Source organism: Balaenoptera physalus (genome assembly GCF_965194825.1).
Source record: "Balaenoptera physalus genome assembly, chromosome: 4".
In the NCBI taxonomy this organism is placed as follows: Eukaryota; Metazoa; Chordata; class Mammalia; order Artiodactyla; family Balaenopteridae; genus Balaenoptera; species Balaenoptera physalus.
Window position 1 is genome coordinate 38,807,417 of NC_138891.1, and position 21,802 is coordinate 38,829,218.

Here is a 21,802-nt window from a genome sequence, read left to right on the forward strand (position 1 = left end):
TAGAGAAAAAATGGAATATTATAGGGCAAATAAGTGATGCTGACTTTTCCAAAAATCTCTGCAGCAACAGAAAAACCAAAACCATCCTTAGGGGAGAAAAATAACAGAGAACACCCTTAGGCTAAAATCACTATCTTTGGCCATAACTGTTCTTGTAAAAAGGAGTTATTTTAATGGCATCATCTTCAAATATGAAGCAGCATCATATTGGTTACTTTATATAATAAAGGGAATATACATAAAATCAGATGAAACAGAACCAATACCATAGACAGAAGGAAGCCTGTATTCCAACTGTAAATGCTAAGATGGTTAATATGATTGCTCCATAACATTTTCTCTAAGCTCTCTGGACTCCAAGAAGAGGAGGAAATTGTGTACCACAGTGCTTCCGGAACAGATAATCATACCTGGTACATAGTTGATGCTCAGTAAAGGTTCACTGTTTTTTTTTTTTTTTAAATTAATTAATTTATTTATTTTTGGCTGTTTTGGGTCTTCGTTTCTGTGCGAGGGCCTTCTCTAGTTGTGGCGAGCGGGGGCCACTCTTAATCGTGGTGCGCGGGCCTCTCACTGTCGCGGCCTCTCTTGTTGCGGAGCACAGGCTCCAGACGCGCAGGCTCAGTAGTTGTGGCACACGGGCCCAGCTGTTCCGCGGCATGTGGGATCTTCCCAGACCAGGGCTCGAACCCGTGTCCCCTGCATTGGCAGGCAGACTCTCAACCACTGCGCCACCAGGGAAGCCCCTGGTTCATTGGTTTTATTCATTCATATATTTATTTATTTAATTTATAAAAAATTGAAGTATAGTTGATATATATATCACAATATACAATATTATGTTAGTTTAAGGTGTGTTAGTTTCAGGTGTACAGCATAGTGGTTCAGTATTTCTGCAGATTATGTTCCATTATAGGTTATTATAAGATAATCGGTATAATGCTATATAGTAAATCCTTGTTGCTTATCTGTTTTATATATAGTGATTTATATCTGTTAATCCCATACCCCTGATTTGTCCCTCCCTTCTTCCCTCTCCCCTTTGATATCCACAAGTTTGTTTTCTATGTCTGTGAGTCTGTTTCTGTCTTGTATACATTCATTTGTATTATTTTTTTAGATTCCACATATAAGTGATATCATGTAGTATTTGTATTTCTCTGACTTATTTCACTAAGCATAATATTCTCATTGGTTTTAATTGAATAGGAAAGAAGATTTTATTGGCACTAATTTTCAAAATTTATGTGAAAAAATATATTTATGAATCTTAATTTAAAATTTACTTTAAAAAATAGGAAATAAGAAAAAAGTCTCCCTTTTCCCCTACTCATTAGCCTCCCACAAAGAACCAAGTTATTACTTTCTTGTGTATCCTTCCAAAGATTTTATATACATATTCAAGCAAATGTACATATGTACGTAGAGAAATATATGATACACATACGTACATACACATATATACTCCCCCACTCCTTATTTTACAAACAAATGGTAGCATAATGGAAATACACATCTGCATCTTGCTTTCTCACTTCATACTGAATCTTGGAGATCTTTTCAAACTAACATATGAAGAGTTTCGCCATTCACGTTTATGGTAGGATAGTATTCCAATGTAAGGAGGTACCATAGTGTATTTAATTTGCCTCCTATTGATGAACATTTAGGCAGTTTCCAATCTTTGGAATTATGAAGAATGTTGCATTGTCTAACCTCATATGCAAGTTACTTCACACTTACAGGAGCATGTGCATAGAACAAATTCCTATAAGTGGAAGTAGATTGGTGTCTCTCCATTACTCTTCTGTTTTATATTTTTTCTTGATTGTTATTATCACTACTGTGACTACTACTACTGCTACACAGACGAGCTATAGAATCAGCTTGTCTAGTTCAGAAAGAAAATTTCTGATGGTGTTTTTATTAAAATATTTCGATTAATTTAGGGATAACTGACATATTTATGATACTGAGTTTCCTACATAGCATGCCTCTCTACTTTTCAAGTCCACTTTTGTGTCCCTCAGAAAGATTTTAAAGATTTCTTAATCTAGAGTATGCACATTTATTCATGCAGATTATTTATATATCTAGATACTTTATCTTTCTGTTGACATTCTAAATTGGTTCTTCTTGATGACTATTTCCACTAGCTGGTTATTGTTATATAAAATCTACCAATTTCTGAACACTAATTTAATACCCTACCAGTTCACTGAATTCTTTTAATGTTAGAGTGTTTTCAGTTGATCCTCTTGAATTTCCAGATATGTTCTCATGTTATTTGCAAAAGATGGTAATTTTACCTCCTCCTTTTTAAACTTTTTGCTAATTTTATCTTCTTATTAATTGTTTTGGCTAGAATCTCTAGAAAAATGTAAAATAATTACATTATACTAGAAAGTCTTGTACAGTTCCTAACTTTAATGAAAATACTCCTAGAATTTCTCTAGTAAGCATTATGCTGTTTTTTTATAATGTTAAGATATATTTTATAATGTTAAGAAAGTACCAATCTATTCCTATTCTATTGAATTTATCTTTTAATCAAGAATGGATAATGAATTTCATTAAATGCCTTTTTAGAATTTATAGATATATTATTTTTGCCCTTAGATCTATTAATATGATAAATTATAGACACAAATTTCCTAATGTCAGTTATCTTTGCATTCCTGGAATATATCCCATTGCATCCTGGGAAATTAATTTTTTAATGTGCTACTGGGTTTGGTTTATTAATATTTTATTTAATAATTTTGCATCAGTATTTGAGGGTTTTGTCTTTATCTTTGTCAGGTTTCATACCAACTTTGTGACAATTTCATAAAAAGATTTTGGAAGATCTTTCTTATAGCCTTACTTAAATTTTTTTTACTTTCATGTATTATGGCCCAAGAGAAGTGAATTAAAATTTCCTACAACTAATGTATCTTATCTTTTTTTCCTGATATCTCCTAAAGTTTTCATTTTATGAATATTGTTGCTATATAATTTGATGCATAGATATTCTTAATCTTTATAACTTGTGAACCAAATCCTTTGTCATAAAAATTGTCTTTCTTTGTCTCATTTAATGTTTTTGGCATACGTTTTTCCTTGTCTGATATAAAGATCATGAGTTCTTTCTTTTGGTTTGCATTTTCCTAGCATCATTTGCTTATTTTACCTTATTTTTAACATTTCTTTTACATACTTTTACATTGATTTACATCAGATGAATGGCTGTTAATATAACTTTGTATAAAACAATTTAGTAGTCATTATTCAGTGCTTCTTAATAGCTGAAGATATGCCTAGTATATAGGTTATACAAAAATAAGAAGGTAGTACTTGATCATCATATAATTCCAAATCATTCTGTCATAAACAGCACTTTTTAAAAATTAATTTTTATTGGAGTATAGTTGATTTACAATGTTGTGTTAGTTTCTGCTGTACAGCAAAGTGAATCAGTTATACATATACATATATCCACTCTTTTTTAAACATAGTGGGGTTACATGCAGAGTTCACAGATCTTCATTTGAGAACAGAGGGCCCTGCTTTAGCAGATATGCAGACAAACTGCTTCTCAGAACTTTCAGCAAAGAGGATTAATTTTGACTCAGTGTTGACTTCTGTCTCAAAGTGTCATTTCATGTGCTTTATTTGGTAATTTAGCATGGTACAAAAAAATAATAATAAACTCATATTAGGTTTGAATATGTGGTATATGGTTTTGCTGTAAACATCAAAAGGATTTGCTTTAATTTGAATTAATTTTAATATGTACTTTAATCAAGTAAATTATTGTTTTTCATCTTTTTATTTTTACATTTTCTAAATCATTTTATTTAATATATGTCTCTTGTTTGCTAGCTTTTGCCTTGTGATCCTATCTAAAAGTCTTTTTCTTATAACAGACAAGTTTGACCATTTAGATGAAATGATATGATAGATATATTTGATCTTAATATGTCATATTATTTTGTACTATGATTTTGTTTTTTCTTAACTTTTGGAGTTCAGTTATTTTGCTAGGAAGTGACACATCTTGGATTAGACACAAACAAAGCCAGAAGGCACAAATAAGCTGTATGAACAGGTAACCTAGACTCCTATGTCATCTACTACTATAGAAATGACACCTCCAGGACACAGTCATATGGGAGGTTCCCTTATGATCTGCTGACAGAGTAGGAAAACATCTGAACTTGGACTACTGATGGTTAGCTCAGTATGTGGATGGAAGTCAAAATTTAACTGTTGTTACAGTGTAGACCTACTTAGAAGCAGACCTTGAATGACAACAATAAGAGAAAATTCTCCCAATGGACAGAACTTCAGGCTGTGCACTTGGTCCTTAACTTTGTATGGAAAAAGGAATGTACAGGTAAGAGCTAAGAATCATGAGTGGTGGCAGATGGCTTGGCTGAATGGCCAAGGGCCTGAAAGAAGGAAGATTGAGAGATCAGAGATAAGGAACTCTGAGTAAGAAACATGTGGTTCGATACATGGAATTTGGCACAAAGTGTAGATATCTTTTTTATCCCATTTTAATGCCCATGAGAGCATTAACCACAGAAGAGGCACTAAAAAAACAAGTGGATAGAATGGCTTAGATGACATCAGCTTTATCATAGCCACTACAGTGTGATCCAGTGGGTGCATGAATGGAGTAGCATTGGGATATAAGCTAGGCATCACCCACCAGCATAAGCTCCTGTTCACCAAGGTTGATCTTGTTATTATTGTCATGGCCTAAGTGTGCAATCTGCTGGCAACAGAGGTCAATGCTGAGCCCCCAAAATGACACTGTCCCTCAAGGAAACCAATCAATCATTTGATGGCAGTTTTTTTTACTTTAGGTCTTTCCACTCTGGAAAAGACATCAATACCTATTGAATAGATGTAATCAGAGTTTGAGTTTGCCTTGCCTGCCCCCAGGTCTTAAGCCTCAACTACTGTTTAAGGGGTCACAGAGTATGTGATCTGCTGACACAGGATCCCACAAAACATTGTATCTGACCAAAGAACCACTTTACAGCAAGGAGGTTCAGCAGTCGGCACATGATCATGGGATTCTATCACTTGTTCTTATCACATACCACCTGAAACTGCTGGACTAATAGATCAATAGAATAGGCTTTGAAGGAGCAGCTCAGCCAAATACTCTATATGAATGGGCCACCATTCTCCAATAAGCAATATATATATACATACATACATGCTAAAATAATGACCATTGCATGGTGTTGAATTCACTATGGGTAGAATACACGAGCCTGGGAACCCAGTCACTCCAGGTTCCCGAGTCAAGAGACCAGCAGAAAACAAAAAGAGCTGCCATCCTGGCAAGGGTAATTGGCCACAGCATTAGGAGGAGGTTGGGCTGCTGTTACACAGTGGGGCATCTGTAGGCACTCCCTTGCCCAGTTTTGATGTAAATGGACAATGGAGTAGTCGCAGCCTAAGAAGGGCATGGAGACCAGGGTCTCAGATCCCTCAGGAAAAAGCATCTGAGTCACCCAACTAAGAAGCAACTTAAATCAGCAGAGGTGCTAGCTGAAGGTGAGGAGAATCTAGACTAGGTGGTAGAGGAGGAAGACTGTATCAGCTTTCTTGTTGCTGCTGTAATGAATTATCACATATTTAGAGGCTCAAGAATTTGTGTTGACAAATTAATTTTCTTACAGTTCTGGAGGTAAAAAGTTGAAAATGAATCTCATTGGGCTAAAGCACGGATAGTTCATCTGGAGGCTCTGAGGGGAGAATCCAATTCATTTTCTTTTCTAGCTTCTACAAGTTATGTGCATTCCTTGACTCATGGCCTCCATGAGCCTCCATCTTCAAAGTACATCACTCCAACCTCGCTTCCATCATTCCATCTCCTTCTTCTGCCTCTGACTTTCTTGCCTGCCTACTGCAAGGATCCTTGTGATTATACCAAGCCCACCCAGATAATAGAGAACAATCTCCCCATGTCAAGATCCTGAACTATATTACATCTGAAAAATCCCTTTTGCCATGTAAGATAAAATCCATAGGTTCTGGAGTTTAAGATGTGGACATCTTTGGGGAACCATTATTCAGCCTACCACTGAGACAATGAGTACCAGTTGCAGCACTGATACCAGCTGGAGTGGTAGAGATCAATCAGCATCTCCGAGAAGCTGTTTCCGTATGGGAAGAAATTATTACATAAAGCAAATAGATTCACATGGTGCCAGGGATAGACTGTGGTGGAGACTATGCTACACTGCCCAAATCCCCTGCCAGGAAAAAGACACTCATTTTCTCAGCTGGTTCATAGCCAAGTCTGCCTGCCAAAACTGTCCTTGGTCAAAGGAAATGGCCTCACCCAAGATTTTGTTTCTCTCTTGGAGCAGTCATTTTAAATTGGGTCCCTGGAACCCAGTTACCACAGAGCTTATATAGATGACATTGAGAAATGTAGTAAACCATGCCTAAACAATCATTTAACAACAAATAGCAAAGAGATTTTCATTTGAATGAAACAAGCCTCAGTAAAAGTTGAAGGTGCAAATCAATGAAAGCACATGGCATATATATGTGTCTTGGTTCATGAACACAAAGGTTCAATAACTTCCATGCTAAGAGAGTACTGAATTATTAGGAAATTTTGAAAAACATGCCTTGGAATGAGGCTGGAGTGTACAGGATAGTGTCAGTGAGGTTGTTGACCCAAAGGCATGTATTCGAAGATTTCTAACTAGCAAAGTTGAGCAGCTGTCTATAAGGATAAATCACTTCACACTGGTCATAAATTCAGCTGATATGTTAATATATTAGGTATAGGTGCATCAGTTAGGAACCTTCTTATTACTGTGAACCTCTTAAAGCTAATAATTTCTTATTCCATACCACTTCACTAAAAATAAAGAGATTTTTCAACTGGAAATTTTATATATTCAAATTCCTATGTATGACATGAAGAAAAATTTATTCTCTAGAAAGGAGATTTCCTCCAGTAAAGGGAAAAACCTGAATTAGTAGTTAATTGCTTCCTTCAGCAGATATTCAAAAAGACAAAGCAAAACAAACAAACAAAAACAAAAAACAAAAAAAACCAACCTTTTTAATTCTTTTAATGATGTAATTGAATAGTTTAAAGCTTTTTGGTGAAGAATCAGCTTTGAAGTTAGGGTTTTCCTTATTCACATTCCAGGAAACACCCTGTTCTTATGAAATATATATGTGTTCATATGTATGTGTTTATGCTTGAGCACAACATTGGGTTAGTACCCATGCATATTAAAATGAATATCTTCCAAGGACCAGATCTATTTAATAGCAAACCCATCAAGTTGAGTTTAGACATTCATTCTCACAGTGACCTGGTCATTGTCAATTTTAAAGTAATTTATCCTAAAGTGGTGGGCATGTCAAAGTGGAGGAGTAGGACAATGAAAGAGCCACGCATTGTGCTGCTCCAGGTCCAGTTACCAGGATGGATCACTCTCACTCAGCCATAGACACTACACCTCCACATCAACATCCATTAACCTTTCAGTCACCCTTTTCTATGCTGCAAGCAGTCTTCAAGGAATGGCCCACTGGCAAAAGGGAATGTGGAACCTCTGAAATAAAATGGTTAGTGGTGGGAAGAGTGGATTTGGCATGAAAGTAGAAGCTTGAGAGAGAAGAAGGGAGACATCTTATGGCAAAGGATAGACCATTTCTCTTCCCCTTTAGAGACAGTATAACATAGTGGTTACGAGCATGGGCTCTTGGGTCAGGCTGCCCAAGCTCAAAGCTATGTTCTGGTCTTATCAGCTCCGCAATCTTGGGCAATCACTTCTCTCTCTATAACTCAGTTGCCTAATCTTTAAAATTGGAATATTGTTAATATTTACCTCCTATAGTCATAGTTGTGAGGATTAAATGAGCTAACATACAGGGAAAGGATTTACAACAGTGTGTGGCACATAGTAAGTACAGATAAAGGTTAGCTATTACTGTTTATTATTTCTCTTAAGGATACCAGAACCCTAAAAGCCAGCCTTGGATTTATAGCTTACAGAGAATTACAGATATTGCCTTCTACGGTTACAATTTTTATACATTTATTCCACAACCACTAAATAACATACAGCACAAAAAAGACGACATAGTTACTCCTCGGTTATAGTCACATTCTACATTGGCATCCATACTGATAATCCTTTATATTTGTATCACTCTTTTCACTTTAAAAACCACACCTATATGCATACCTCATTTATTTTACCATTCCAAGAATCTCCAAAATCAAGACACTAACACTAACAACAACAACAAAACCAAAAGCTGTCCCAGAGATGATAATATCACTGGGGTTCCCAGCAGAAGCAAGTATAAAACTACTTTGAGGGATAAAACACTCAACCCTCAAGCAATTCAGTATTCACACAAGTAAAATCCTTATTTAAACACAACTAAAAATTTCATATTTATAAAACAGTCAAGGAAATAAGAGACTGAGTCTCTAATAAGCAGATTAGATACTCAAAAATTTTAAGTAATAGAATTATTGATCTCAAATTGTGCAATTATATGTTCAAAATGATTCAGTGTATAAAGGAAAATTATTTTTATGAACAAAGACCAAGTCACTTTAAAAAGGACCTGAAAGATGTCAAAAAGAACCGAATGAAACTTAGAATGGAAACCAAATGAAACTTGGATGGCAACCAAATTCCAACCCCCAAAGACTCAATGGATTGGAATATAGAGCTGAGGAAACGAAAAAACAAAGTATCACATAGAGATGGAAAATATAAAAGATGAAGAGACATAGAGTTACAAAACATTTTTTTCCTGCGATGAGAACCTTTAAGACCTACTCTCTCAGTAGCTTTCAAATATGCAATACAGTGTTATTAACTATCATCACAGGGGAAAAATTTGTAACTTTGATGGTGATGGATGTTAACTAGACCTATTGTGGTGACCATTTTGCAATACATACAAATATCAAATCATTATGTTGTATACCTGAAACTAACATAATGTTATATCTCAGTTATACCACAATTAAAAAGAAAGACATGGATAAAGTAGCATAGAATATAAAGGATATGAGGGCAATGCTTTTTGTCTGCTTTGTTTACCATTATATTCCCAATATCTAAAAACATTGCTGGAAGATAGTAGGTACTCAAAACATATTTGTGGAATGCATAAATAAGTAAATAAATAGGATTTCCAGAAGGAGAGATTAGATGGAAAAGGCAATATTTGATATAATAGTTAAGAACTTTCCAAGTTTGATAAGAGGCATAAAACTAAAAATCACAAAACACAATGAGGATTAAGTAGAAATACACAAATAAAACCACATCTAGACACATAATAGTGAAAACGTATAACACCAAAGACACAGAGAAAATATTAAAATAGAAAAAAGTAGATTATGCATAAAGGAATGACAAACTGACGGCAGATTTCACAACAGCAATAGTATAGATTACTGAGGAATAAAAAGACTACAAATCTAGAAATCTATATCCAGGTAATTATTCAAAATTAAGGGCAAAATAAAGACAAAAAGTCTGAAAAACAGAAAAACAAACATTGAGAGGGTCTATTACTAACAGGCCTTCACTGAAGGGGCTTTAAAATGCATACTTCAGAAAGTAGGAATTTGGATTCAAAAGGAAAAAAAAAAAGAGGAAGAGAATAAAAAAAAAAAAGAATGGTGAGAAAAGAAACAGTATCTTAGGTACTCAAAGTAAGCATTGGCTGAATTTAAAAAAACAAATTAGTAATTTTAAAGAATAGTTTTGAGGGCATTAAACAAGGTAGAATAAAAGTGCTGCTTAAGAATATGTAAGATGAGTATTAAAGTATTCCAACTTCCATGTGGTAATAGGAGGAGAATAGAGCCACTGCATAACTTTAGACAAATTCATTATAATTTATCAAATGTAAGAAGATGTCAATTATAAGACCTACCATTATGAAGAAAGAGAAAAATGTGCCATTTAATTGTGAGTTACATCATGCCTCAAAGAAAATCTTACGCACGACATGAATTCATTTCTTTGAAATTTCTTTCATCTATTCTAAGGGAATTGCCTGTTTCTTCTGCTTTCAGTTGCACTACTTACTATATTTTAATAGGCAATCTTTTACAAATACCTCAATAATAAAAAGGTGTTTTTATTTTGTTTTGTTTTAGGTTCCATAAAGTTCTCGGTTACTGTTTTGCAAGAAAAGATGGAATTTCTATCTTGCCCCCAGTGATGAATATTTCATTCACTAATACAAAATTTATACCCTGGTCCTCTCTTTCCATGCCTTTCTGCATTGCTAATAAGTTTTTGTTTCAGTGCCACATTATATTTAGAAGTTTTGAAACATTTTAAATGTATATTTAACTCAATATTGGTAATAATAGTACACATAAGTCAGTTGGAATGTTAACAATATGCAAAGCTATGATAAGTTCATGCATACATGGGCAATGACAACTATATTATGCGTATTGCCTGGCCCATAGCAACTGTCAGATTGCAATAAATTATAAAATGTATACTTGTTTCAGAGATATAGATATGTGAAAAGTATCTTAGAATTGATGAAATATAGTGACTATGTTTGCTAAAATTTTAAAGGTAACTACTAAGAGTCTAGAAATAGAAATTTTAAATTTTTAAACACTTCTCTTAGCAATTGGCAGTCCAAGCAAAAACAATTTTATTGAGGCTATAGAAAATTTGAACAACATAATTAACAAGAATTCTTTAATTGACAAGCTTAATGTCTTATGCTCAATGATTAGAAAATATGCATTCTTCTTGGGCACATATGAAACATGTAAAGAGACAGGCAGTATAGTGTGGTGCTAAGAACAGTTTCTGAAGCCAGACTCTCTGAACTTGATTCTTGGCTCTACAATTTACTAGCTATATAATCTTGGACAAGTGAAATTATTAAACTCTCTGTGTCTCAGTTTCCTCATCTATAAAATGGGGATAATGTTAGTATATTTATCTCAAAAGTTTAGAAAGGAATAAGCATATTAACTTGTAATAAGCTCTTAGAACAGTTCCTGGAACAAAGCAACTGCTACATAAGCATTAGCTATTACTATGTACACAAATTAGCCATAAGCTATGCTACAAAGCAAGTCAACCATTTCCAAACAATTGGTATCATGCAGTTAACATTCTCTGACTACAATGCAGTTAAATTTTAACTCAACAAGATTACAAATATTCTTTGGGACATTAAAGAACAACCTTCTAACTTACTTATGATTCAAAGAGGAAATCACAATCAACAAAGTATTTAGAATTCATAATGAAAATACTATGTCTCAAAAACTTGTAGGATGAAGCTAAGTGGTACTTAGCAAGAAATCTATCATCTTAAGTGCTTATATTAAAAAATAAGAAAGTAAAAAAAGCAATAAACTAATCATACAACTGAGGAGATAAGTTAAAAAAAAAAAAAAAAGCAGAATACAGCCAGAGAAAGAACAAAGAGGAAAATCATAAACCTTAAAAAAGAAATTAATAAGAAAGAAAGATCCTATATAGATGCTAAAAGCTTTAAAAAAAGACAAAACTCTAAAAATATTGATAAAAGAAAATATCAGTGAAAAAGAGCATTTAAATACAGATGCAGCAGAACACACACACACACACACAAAATAATGCAAACATTTTTATGCTAATCAATTTGAAAACTCAGATAAGATGTACAATTTCCTAGAAATTATATTTTACCAAAAGTGACTAAAGCAAAAATCCTTCCATTTTCTTCAAAGAAATTGATCAGTACCTCAAAAATCTACCCCAGAAAACCAACCAAACAAACTCATGGTGCCCCGAGGGTGTTCTGTGAGATCAAGGAATAGATCATCACCACCTTATAAAACTGTTGTATATAATAGAAATGTGGAGATATTTCCCAACTCATTTTATGAGACTAGTATTTATACTTTGATACCAAAGCCAGGTAAAATTAGTAGAAGAAAGGATAATTATAGGCCAAGCTTACAGTTCCAAAACTCCTTTAAAAATATGAAACCAAATCAGGAAATGTATTAAAATAAATGTAAAATTTTATTTTATCCCAGGAGTGCAACAATGGCTTTATAGTTTAAAAATCTATGACTGCAGTTCACCACATTAACAGATTAAAAGGGAAAATCGGATTATCTAGAAAGAGCAGAAAAAGCAGTTGATAAACTTTAACAGTTCTTAGAAAAATACAAATAAAAGGGAACCTCCTTAATCTGACAAAAGGTATTAAGCAAAAGCCTGGAGCAAACGTTATACTTACATTGCAAAGTCAGAAAGCTTCCTTTAAAGAAGGAAAAAAGTATATAGGCTATTCCTATTCTATTCAACATTTTTCTCGAGAGCTAGTCAGGACAAGGAGACAGAGAAATCAAATAAAAGGCATAAGAATTGAGAAGAAATAAACAAAACCATCATTATTTTAAGATAATGATTGTATATATAAAAAATTCCAAAGAATGTGCTTCTCTTTTCTTAAAAAAATCCTTTCTTGGACTCCCTAATTCTTTCTAATTACCACTCCATTTCCCTGTTCCTCTTGGTAGGAAAATGCCCAGAGTTGTCACGGCTCATTTTCTCCAAATCTCCTCCCATTCTGTCTTAAACTCCAATCCAGTTTTCACTCCTCTCTACCCAATGATACTGTTTTTGTCAAGTCACAATGACCTTCATGTGCTGGAATAATGGTCAGTTCTCAGTCCTCATCTCACTTGACCTATGAGCAACATTTGACATCGCTCTGTCCTTGATAGTGTCCACTTGGCTCTCAGGACATCATGCTCTTCTGACTTTCTTCCTCTTTCACTGGACCTTTCTCTCAGTCTACTTTACTCGTCCTCCTTCATCATCTTTTTGATCTTTGTGCGCTGGACTCAGCCTTTGGACTTTCTTCTTCTCTGTCTACACTCACTCCCTTGGTGATCCCATCAAGTCTCAAGGCTGCTGAGTTCCAAAATTAAAATGTCCAGCCCAGACTTCTCTCCTCAACTCCAGACTCATATATCCAACTATCTACACTATATCTCTGCTCAGATGTCTGACAGCTCAGACTTTACGTGTCCAAAGAACTCTTGATCCCTTTCTACCTCTCCCCCAAATCTGTTCCTCCCAGTCTTCTCCATTTTACTTAACAATTTTATCATTCTAGTTTTTGAGGCCAAAAATCTTCGAGTCCTTTCTCTCTCTCTTTTTACATGCTGTACCCATATCAACGAATCTTGTTTGTACCACTTTCAAAATATATCCAGGATCTGAACACTTTTTTCACCTCTGTTGCTCCAAGAGTCTCTGTTGTTTCTTATATCTGGATTATTGCAGAAGCATGTTAATTGGCCGCCCTGTTTACACTTTTGCCTTTTTGCAGACTCTTTTCAAAACAGGAAAAGGAAAGTCAGATCATGTTACTTCTCTGGTCAGAACTCTCCAACTCTCTGCCCAAGGACCTATGTGATCCAGCCTGCCCTTTCCTTCTGACCCGATCTCCTATGATCTTTCCACTTTGCTCCCTCTGCTGCAAGCACACTGACCTCCTTGCTGTTCCTCAAAAACTCTAGGCTGCCCTCAACTTAAGGACCTTTGTACTTGATGGTTCCTCTACCTGAAATGATTTCCTGCAGGTAGCCACAGGTAATGCTCCCTCATCTCCTTCAAGTTTTGCTTAAATGTCAGCTTCTTAGTATGGCCTGCCTTGTCTGCTCTACTTAAAATTTCAAACCTCCAATTTTATGTCCCCATTCTGTTTTATTTTTCTACATAGCACTTATCCTCTTCTAATATACTACATATTTTCCTTATTTATTTTATTTTCTGCCTCACCCAATTAAATGGATGAAGGCAGAGCTTTTTGGGGTTTTTTTTTTTGGTCTATTTTGCTTACTCCTATGTCCTCAGCATAGAAGTGTCTGGAACGTAGTAGGTATCTAATAAATATTTGTTGAATAAATGGAAAAATTTATAAGCAATAAGAGAGTTGAGGGAGTTTACTGGACATAATATTACTATACAAGTGTCATTTATGCTATTATCACCTCAAAAATAGTTGGAAAACATAAATTTTTAAAACGGTACCATTTATAACTTCAGCTAAAAACATAAAATATTTATAAATTTTAAAAAATGTACAACACTCAAGAGCCTTAAGAAAAAAACTAAAACCTTATTGAAAGATATTGAAGAAGATCTAAATAAATGGACAGATGAACATTATCTACAGATAAGAAAACAGTACCATAAAGATGTTAATTTTCTTCAAATTAATCTATAGATATAATGAAATTCCAATCAAGATACTGACAGAATTATTCATGAAAATTGAGAAGCTTAATACAAAATTATTAAAGAACAGAAATGAATCAAAACAATTTTAAAGAAAGAGTTTGGGGGATACTCATCCTATCGGATTTCAAGATGTTACAGTAAAAGGCAAGCTATATTTGGAGTAAGAGACCTGCAACATGCACAAAGTGACAAAGGATTTGTAGAAAAATATACAAAAAAACTCCTTTAACAAGAACAGATTCTTTTTAAACCTCAAGAGAAAAATGGAAAGAAAAAAAAAAACTCAAACCATAAAGAGGTGCTTTACTGAAAAGAAAACTCAAATGGCAAATAGCAAATAAACATATGAAGAAATGGTCAGACTCCCTAATAATGAGAGGAGTGAGAGTTTAAATAACAATCAGACACTGCTTCACTTAAACTGACACTTTAAAAATCTGATAAAAGCAAGCATTGATCAGGAAATAAAGCCACTGGGACTCTCATACTGTACATGTCTGATGGGAGTGTAAATTGGTAAAACCACATTGGAGAGCAATTTGGTGGTTTATCAGAAAATTGAAAGTACACAAAACCCCAAAATTAGTTGTTTCACTACTGATTGTGTACACTAGATATGAAGCACATTTGCCAAAATTGTTAATTATAAGAATGTTCGCTGCAGCACTGTTAAAATAGTGAATGTCCATCAAAAAAAAGACTGGATAAATAAATTGTGGCATAGTCATTTGATGGAATACACTATTGCACTGAAAACAAAAGAATTGGAACTACATGTACCGACATAGATAAACCTCAAAAACATAATATTGAGACTTATGACACTACTTATATAAAGTTTAAAAACATGAACTACAGTGCTATAAATCATTTTTGAGCCATGCATGTGTAGCAAAGAAATAAAAACACGTATGGGTAAATACCACAACAGGATATTGGTTTCCTTAAGAGAGGAAAGGGAGGAGCATTGGGTTAGAGAGACACATGCAGGTGATAACAATTTTATTTAATTTCTTAAATTTGGTGATTTTTGTGTACCTAACATTTTTTTATTGTTAAAAAAATTAAAGAGAACTGGAAGACGGGTAGATCGATTAGGCATGGGTGAGCATCATGGGAAAGGTGGTGCTGAGAGTATGAGAAGAGGCTGAATGGATAGGGAGAGAGTCTCACCTGGGTAGTCTGGAAAGAGGGAGCCTAGGTAGTCCAGATAATACTTGAAATGAAAAGACAAAATTTAAAGGTGTATTTGGGAACTTAGAATTTTGAGTGAGAAGTCACTTTCTCAAATCAAGCCTGAGGATAAAATATTTTCCAGCTCTGTTTTAGAGTAACTGATGGAAAAAGAGGGCATGGACTGCAGAGCAGAGTCTAGTAACATTCGATTGTTTTATCAGTGACTTTGGGGGAAGGATTAAAGGCTTGCTTACTGAATTTTCAGATTCTGCAAAGCTGGGAATGATAACTAATATATTGGACAGAATAATGGTTTTTTAAAAAGTATAAACATTCTGGAATGAGGACCTAAAGATAAGAATATTATTTCAGTGGTTAAAATGTGACATTCTATACTTAAACATTTTTTTCAAGTTATCTAATTACAAATCTTGATTTAACCTGAGGGTCTTGGCACATCAAAGGATAAATGTGGCCAACTATGTGATGTTACTATTGAAAAGAAGTTTTAGAAACAGAGTATCTGACTAGAATCAGCAACTGTTCCAAGCAATTGATTCAAGTATCAGGCAATGATAAATTACAATAATAAATTTAAAAGATTCCAGGGGAGGGTAACCAAAATTCTGAGAACATAGGCTACAAAGAGGCATCCTCCAAAAATCTGGAAAAAAGATTGCCCTTTGAGGATTAAACAAACAAAAAAACCCCACTTGTATGAGTGGGATTAGCTAACTACAGGGCTAACGCAAGACACTACCTATACATGGGTGACTTTACAGGTAAGTTAAATACAATCTCAGAGAGGTAGGGCTAAAATGTGATTATAATAGAAGAGGAAGACGCCTAATCAGTAATAATATTCCTTGTCTAGAGAAAGACTGAGTAAATAGAGTTGGGGAGAATAGCATGGAACACACAATAATTCTGACGGACGTGAGTTATACTTTTCTTTATAAATCACTAAGTCACCATTATGTTTCATACTTCTGATAGCATGATTTAAATAGCATTTCTCATGTACTGACAAAATTGAGTTTCCACACCAGAGACTGGTGTAAACTATCCCTGCTACAGGCCCTTCTTTGTCACGGAAAAACATAAGGATATTCAGCTGGGAAGAGAAGCCGGAGGTGAGACCTGATACCTATCTGCACATGTTTAAAGTTCTTCTTGTAGGAACAGAGGTTAGATTCTCTTGATTGTTGAGGGCAGATAATAGAACAAAGAATAGTAGAAAGAAAATACATAGACTGCGATTTTATTAGGCCAAAAGGAGGAACACACTAACAATTTGAACTTCCAACAGTGAGACAGCTATCTCTTTGATGGTTAGGACTCTTTGTTCATAAGCAGCAGAAAAAGTTGGGATAACTGTAGCAAAATAAACAAACAAATAAAATAATTAAAAGATATGAGGTGGCTTGCAGATTTGAAGGGAAATTTGTAGTATCTAGCCTTAGAAAGGCAATGACTGAGGCAGCTATAGTCATAGAGGGACAGAAAGCAAGGACTGTTTCTTTGGGACACCATCATCATGATAGCTCACCCTTTGCTGATTTCTTTCCTAGAATTACTGGGAAAGAAAATCTGATTGGCATAGTTTGGGTCAGGTGTTCCCACTCCTGCCTTCCCTGCTCCCTGGCAAAGGCAAAGTAGAAAACCTTGACTCAAGGCCCCATCAGGGAAGGCTTCATGCGATGGGAAGGGGCAATTTACCAAAGGAAAATGGAGGAGCAGGAAAAAAATATCAGAAACCTACTATGTCCCCATCATTGCAAAAACAGAAGGAGAGGCCACCTATTTGTCAAGAATCCTAAAGAAGGGACTTCTGTGCTGGAAGGAAGTTGGACAAGACAGTTTAGAAGGTCCTTCCAGTTCTATGTTTCTAAAGAGGAATTGAGAAGTGGAATTGATTACTGAGATCCAGGGTCATTAGGAAAGCCCTAAGAAGGAATATTTATCTGATCTTGGTTATAAGGGAAGGATGGGATGCAGCTAACAGGGAAGTAACCATAGAGTAGGCATGGTGGTTCAGGGGACTGATCACTGGCATTGGTCATTGAATGTCATGGGTATTGAGGCATCATGGAAACACTTTGAACAATGGAGAGACATGTAATAAAACCTGGCTTAGGAAATTTAAGCTGGTAACTGTTAGTAGATTGAACTAGAGAATGGCAAGGCCAAAGGCAGGGAGATCAATTGGTTTGAGAGCCTAAGCCAAGGTGATAGCAGCAGGAAGGGAAGGGAAGCAGCAGATGAGAGGCATTTCTCATGCAGTGCCTACAGAATTTACAGGAAAAGGCGAGAATGAGAGAAAGAGGTCAACAATGACTCCAGGTTTCAAACCTGGAGATCTAGGAAAAGGGTAGTATAACTGGAAGAAAGGTGACAACTTCTAATTTAGATATATTGAATCTGAGGTGATGGATATCAATTAGTACGAGCTTGAAACTTAGCGAGAGATATGAAGGCTGAAAACAGATCCCGGATTCCCCCATGCAGAGATTGCACTTGAGGATATATGAATAGATGACTTTCTATAAGAAAAGAGTATAATGCAAAAGGGCAATTGAGTCCTTTTAGAAAGAGGCAACCACTAAGAACTAGAACCACTAGAAATCATTTCAGGAATAATGAAACTTGAACTGGCTTTTAAAGGAGGAGAGGTGGGAAGGAATGCCAAACAGGGACATGTTTATAACTAGGATTGATCAGCAAATTTCAAAACTGGATTGATCAACATGATCCCTGCATTTAAAAATTGGAAGATCTGCATGATTTCTCTTAAAAAAAATTATTCTTTTTATTCTGCCACCTATCTACTCTCTGCCATGGTTACAGATAGAGAATGGAAGAAATGGGATGTGACAGAAATTAGTAGATGAAGATCTCAGGAGAACTACTAGCTCTCCAGACCTACTAGTCTCGTGGGATGCTAAGTGGAGGGCTTAAAGTATGGACAGTGCTCTTGATGACAAAGGACATGCCAGCCTTAATGGTTAAAAGTGGGGACACATAACAGAACTCACCAGTCCTGAAATTCTGAATTTGATATCTGTGAGACAAAGCAATTGATGAAGAAACAGAAGAAATCACTGACACTAGTGACCTCTAGTGGAAATAGGCTTCAGGGAAATATAGATACAGATACCTAGATATGCATATACATATACATATTTTCCATTAGATTAGATAAAATCAGTAGCACATTCAGCCAGTTTATTTCCAGAGTGTGAAGGAAGGGACTGCTGGAAATAGCACACAAATCCTACCCAGAAAGCGGAAATGTACCAGGAATACTTTGTTTTCTGAGTCAGACTAAGTTGATTAATTTTCTGGACATGTAATGGCTGTCAAAGACATTACCTGGGAAAAAAATAGTGTTTGGGCAGTGACTTCACTTGTCACTGGGCGGACTTGGCACGTTAATGGCAGCCAACAAGAGAACGTGCTGACAGATTTGAGGAGGAAGCAGCACTGGTTGCTGTGCCTTTTAAGCATCTTTTCATTATGACATAGAAGAAAGCTGTTATCGCTGAAATATGTACATATTTGCTATTCAGTATTTTATGGCTCCAGTCCTGTCTCTTTCCTTTGCCTGGTGGGTGTTTGTGCCAAGTGTTGGCAAAAACACTGTTGAGCTGGGAGGATGGGAGGGCATAATTGGTGGCCTTGGCCTTTGAAATGGGACCAACCTTCAAGCACAGTCAAGAAGGTCAACATCAGACCATGCCAGGCACTCCACACGCACTCTCTTTCAGAATTGCTTTCAGGATATATAATCTTGACAGAGGAAAAGCGAAGGAATGGGAAGGTTGATGGAGATTTTAAGTTTGTCTGATCACACTAGGGGCTAATAACGGGTGAGTTGAATTAAATGGGTGGGGGGGGGTGTAGGAAAAGGATCAAAGGAAAGGTTAAAAAAATGGAGATTATACAGAAGCAAACAGAATCAGCGTTATTAAGCCCTGGGCAACTGTCACTTCTGGCAGCAGAGTGATAGTTGTCCTGGTCTCGTATTACCTGTGTGGCAGGAGGTGTCACCTTGCCTTCTTTCATTATTTAACCCCCATCTCACACCCTGCTTTGTTTACTGATGCTCTTGTGCAGCTTGGTGGGTCTGCTTTCCCCCAGATTTGCTCCCTCTCCTCTCCATGTCATTTCAAGGATATAGAAACAACCTTTAGACAGCCTTTTGTGAGAATTCCACCCTGGTCTGCAATTTCCAGAGTTCTGGTCTCTGTGAATGGGCGAAAGGTGGTCTGGCTGCTCCCCAAGTCAAAGACCTCCCTGGTATTATTTCTTAGATGCCAGCTAAACCACAGAGAAGAGTTAAGAGAGACCAACATGAGTGGTCCTTCCTCTTTCCTCTGCAAAGATCTTTTTCCCCAGGATATGTAGTCATTTAGCTCCAGAATAGGTCATTTCAGGGGACTAGGCTAAGAATGAGTTTACTTACTGAAGATGAGCTGATGATTTTAATTTGCTCCAAGGCTTCTGTCAGGCTGCCTTCAATCTCAGAGTCATCTAAGGAGAAGAGGTCACCGGCTCGTGAAAGATCTTTTTGTCCCAAGACCAGTCTGAAGAGTTGATGCATGCTGAGCAGTCTGATAATCAATGGACTGTCTGCGGGCCCAGGACCATGTGTCTCCGTCACCAGAGGTTAGTGAGACAAAAACATGTAGCAGGACATAGACTTCGTATTCCTTGAAAGGTCATTTTTCTCGAGACTTTGAGGTCTTCTTTGACACTCTCTGCAAGAGAAACAAATGACACAAGATAGCCTTTAGTAGGATGGCATGAGCTCAGAATGTGAACTTGGTGCTCAAAAGAGAGAGAGGAAAACAAAGACATTTGGAAATGTGCATGGGATCACAGATTCTGGCTTGATGATCTTCAAAAGAACTCTTTCCGTATTTTGTCTAAAAGAGTCCTGTCAAAAATGATTATATTTCTCCAGAATTTAATTTGAGCCTCAAAAAGCAGCTTAAATCCCCTACTTTTCTCCTTTCTATATCCTTTCTATATCCTCTCCTTCTCTCCCTGCCACAAGGAAACAAGTGGACCAGCAACAAATATGCCCAATACTTGCCATATTTGCCCCAAACAGATTCCCATGGGAACCAAACAGAAAAGGGCAGTGAAAGGAAGATAGAACACAGGAAACACCTTTTAGACCCACTGCCTGTTTCCTGGATGTGGAAACCGATGCTTAACTTACCTTCTTGGCTGGGCTTCTTTGCTGTATTGACAACAGACGCTTCCTGAACCTCAGTCCAGAAGGTGCCCTATTCTTATGTACTCTCTAAACAAATGGCTATGAAATAAAGAACTCTGCCTGGGAGTATGAGATCAGATAAATCTCTATAGCACGTGAGCATGAACTTGAACACAGAGCTTGAAGGTGAGAACATTGCAATGAAGGCTAAAGAGGAAGGGTTTTAAGATCGGGCAATCCTCCCTCTATTCCCAAAGTTGAAATAATAAAGTCCCATTGTAGTTCTTACTTAATTAACAGCCCACAGAGAGTAAGGCAATGGTACCAATTAAATAACTGATTATTCTCATCAGCTACTTTCTGGGCCCAATAAAACCACAGACCATTTGCCCTGGCAGAGACCTTAGCAGTCATTTCATAACCTTGGGGAGGTTTAAGACTTCTTCGAGGCCTCACGGTAGCTGTGGCAGTGCTCTTCTCCTGATCTCAGGCCAGTGGGTTCCCCCAAAGTTTACATTAGAGTGGAGTCACCTCATACACACAGGTAACTTACAAATGCAGCCACTTGTTCCAAGAGTGAGAGCTGAGAGTGATTTATGTAACATAAGCGATTCTGCCCAGCATTTCAGTCTGAATGTGTTCCCCAGAATGAGTGTGAAAAGGGAGAGTCTGCTGCTCCCTTGGGTGTCCCCCCGTGAGCTATCACTGTGGCAGCACCTCTCTGTGCCGAAAGCAGTTTTAAAGTTTAAAGATACATACTCTCCATACAACGTGCTCTCGAAGCACAAGCCAAATCCCTCATCAGGCACTTAACTAAAGAAGCTATCTGTAGTATTCCAAATGGTGCAATTTATAGGCCATTGAAGAGATTTCAAGGGTAGTATTGCCTACATGCAACTTTTGCACTACCTACCAGCTTTAGAAAAATGACGCCCAGTACTTACATATGCTTGTCTATATGCCAGATCCTGGATGCTTTGTAAACATTAACTCATTTAACCCTCATAACAACTGTATGAGGATATTTCATTCCTATTTTACAGGTGAGGAACACAAGGCATTAAATAACTTGTCTAAGCCACATAGCTAGTAGATTAGAGAGCTGGGA

General features: G+C 36.3%; 1 protein-coding gene and 3 long non-coding RNA genes across 14 annotated transcripts in view; 2 read left to right on the plus strand and 2 right to left on the minus strand.

Annotated features, from left to right (window-relative positions):
• Positions 1 to 21,802, minus strand: part of VEPH1 (ventricular zone expressed PH domain containing 1) — a 298,073-nt gene that overhangs the window by 264,160 nt on the left and 12,111 nt on the right. For all 11 annotated transcript variants that reach the window (XR_014262903.1, XR_014262904.1, XR_014262905.1 and 8 more), the window contains exon 2: positions 19,936 to 20,230. Coding sequence is in view for 7 of the 11 variants with exons in the window: in XM_082459535.1 (XP_082315661.1) it covers positions 19,936 to 20,073 (138 nt within the window). In the remaining 4 variants the exon portion in view is untranslated. The remainder of the gene's footprint in view (positions 1 to 19,935; positions 20,231 to 21,802) is intronic.
• The window catches only part of LOC309659751, a 701,522-nt gene that overhangs the window by 259,600 nt on the left and 420,120 nt on the right, over positions 1 to 21,802 (plus strand). The window lies entirely within an intron of this gene.
• The window catches only part of LOC309659736, a 457,573-nt gene that overhangs the window by 176,231 nt on the left and 259,540 nt on the right, over positions 1 to 21,802 (plus strand). The window lies entirely within an intron of this gene.
• Positions 446 to 19,924, minus strand: LOC309659748. The gene is made up of 2 exons (XR_014262938.1): positions 13,103 to 19,924; positions 446 to 13,033 (listed from the first exon to the last, which is right to left on the minus strand). It is a non-coding gene; the product is annotated as an uncharacterized lncRNA (long non-coding RNA).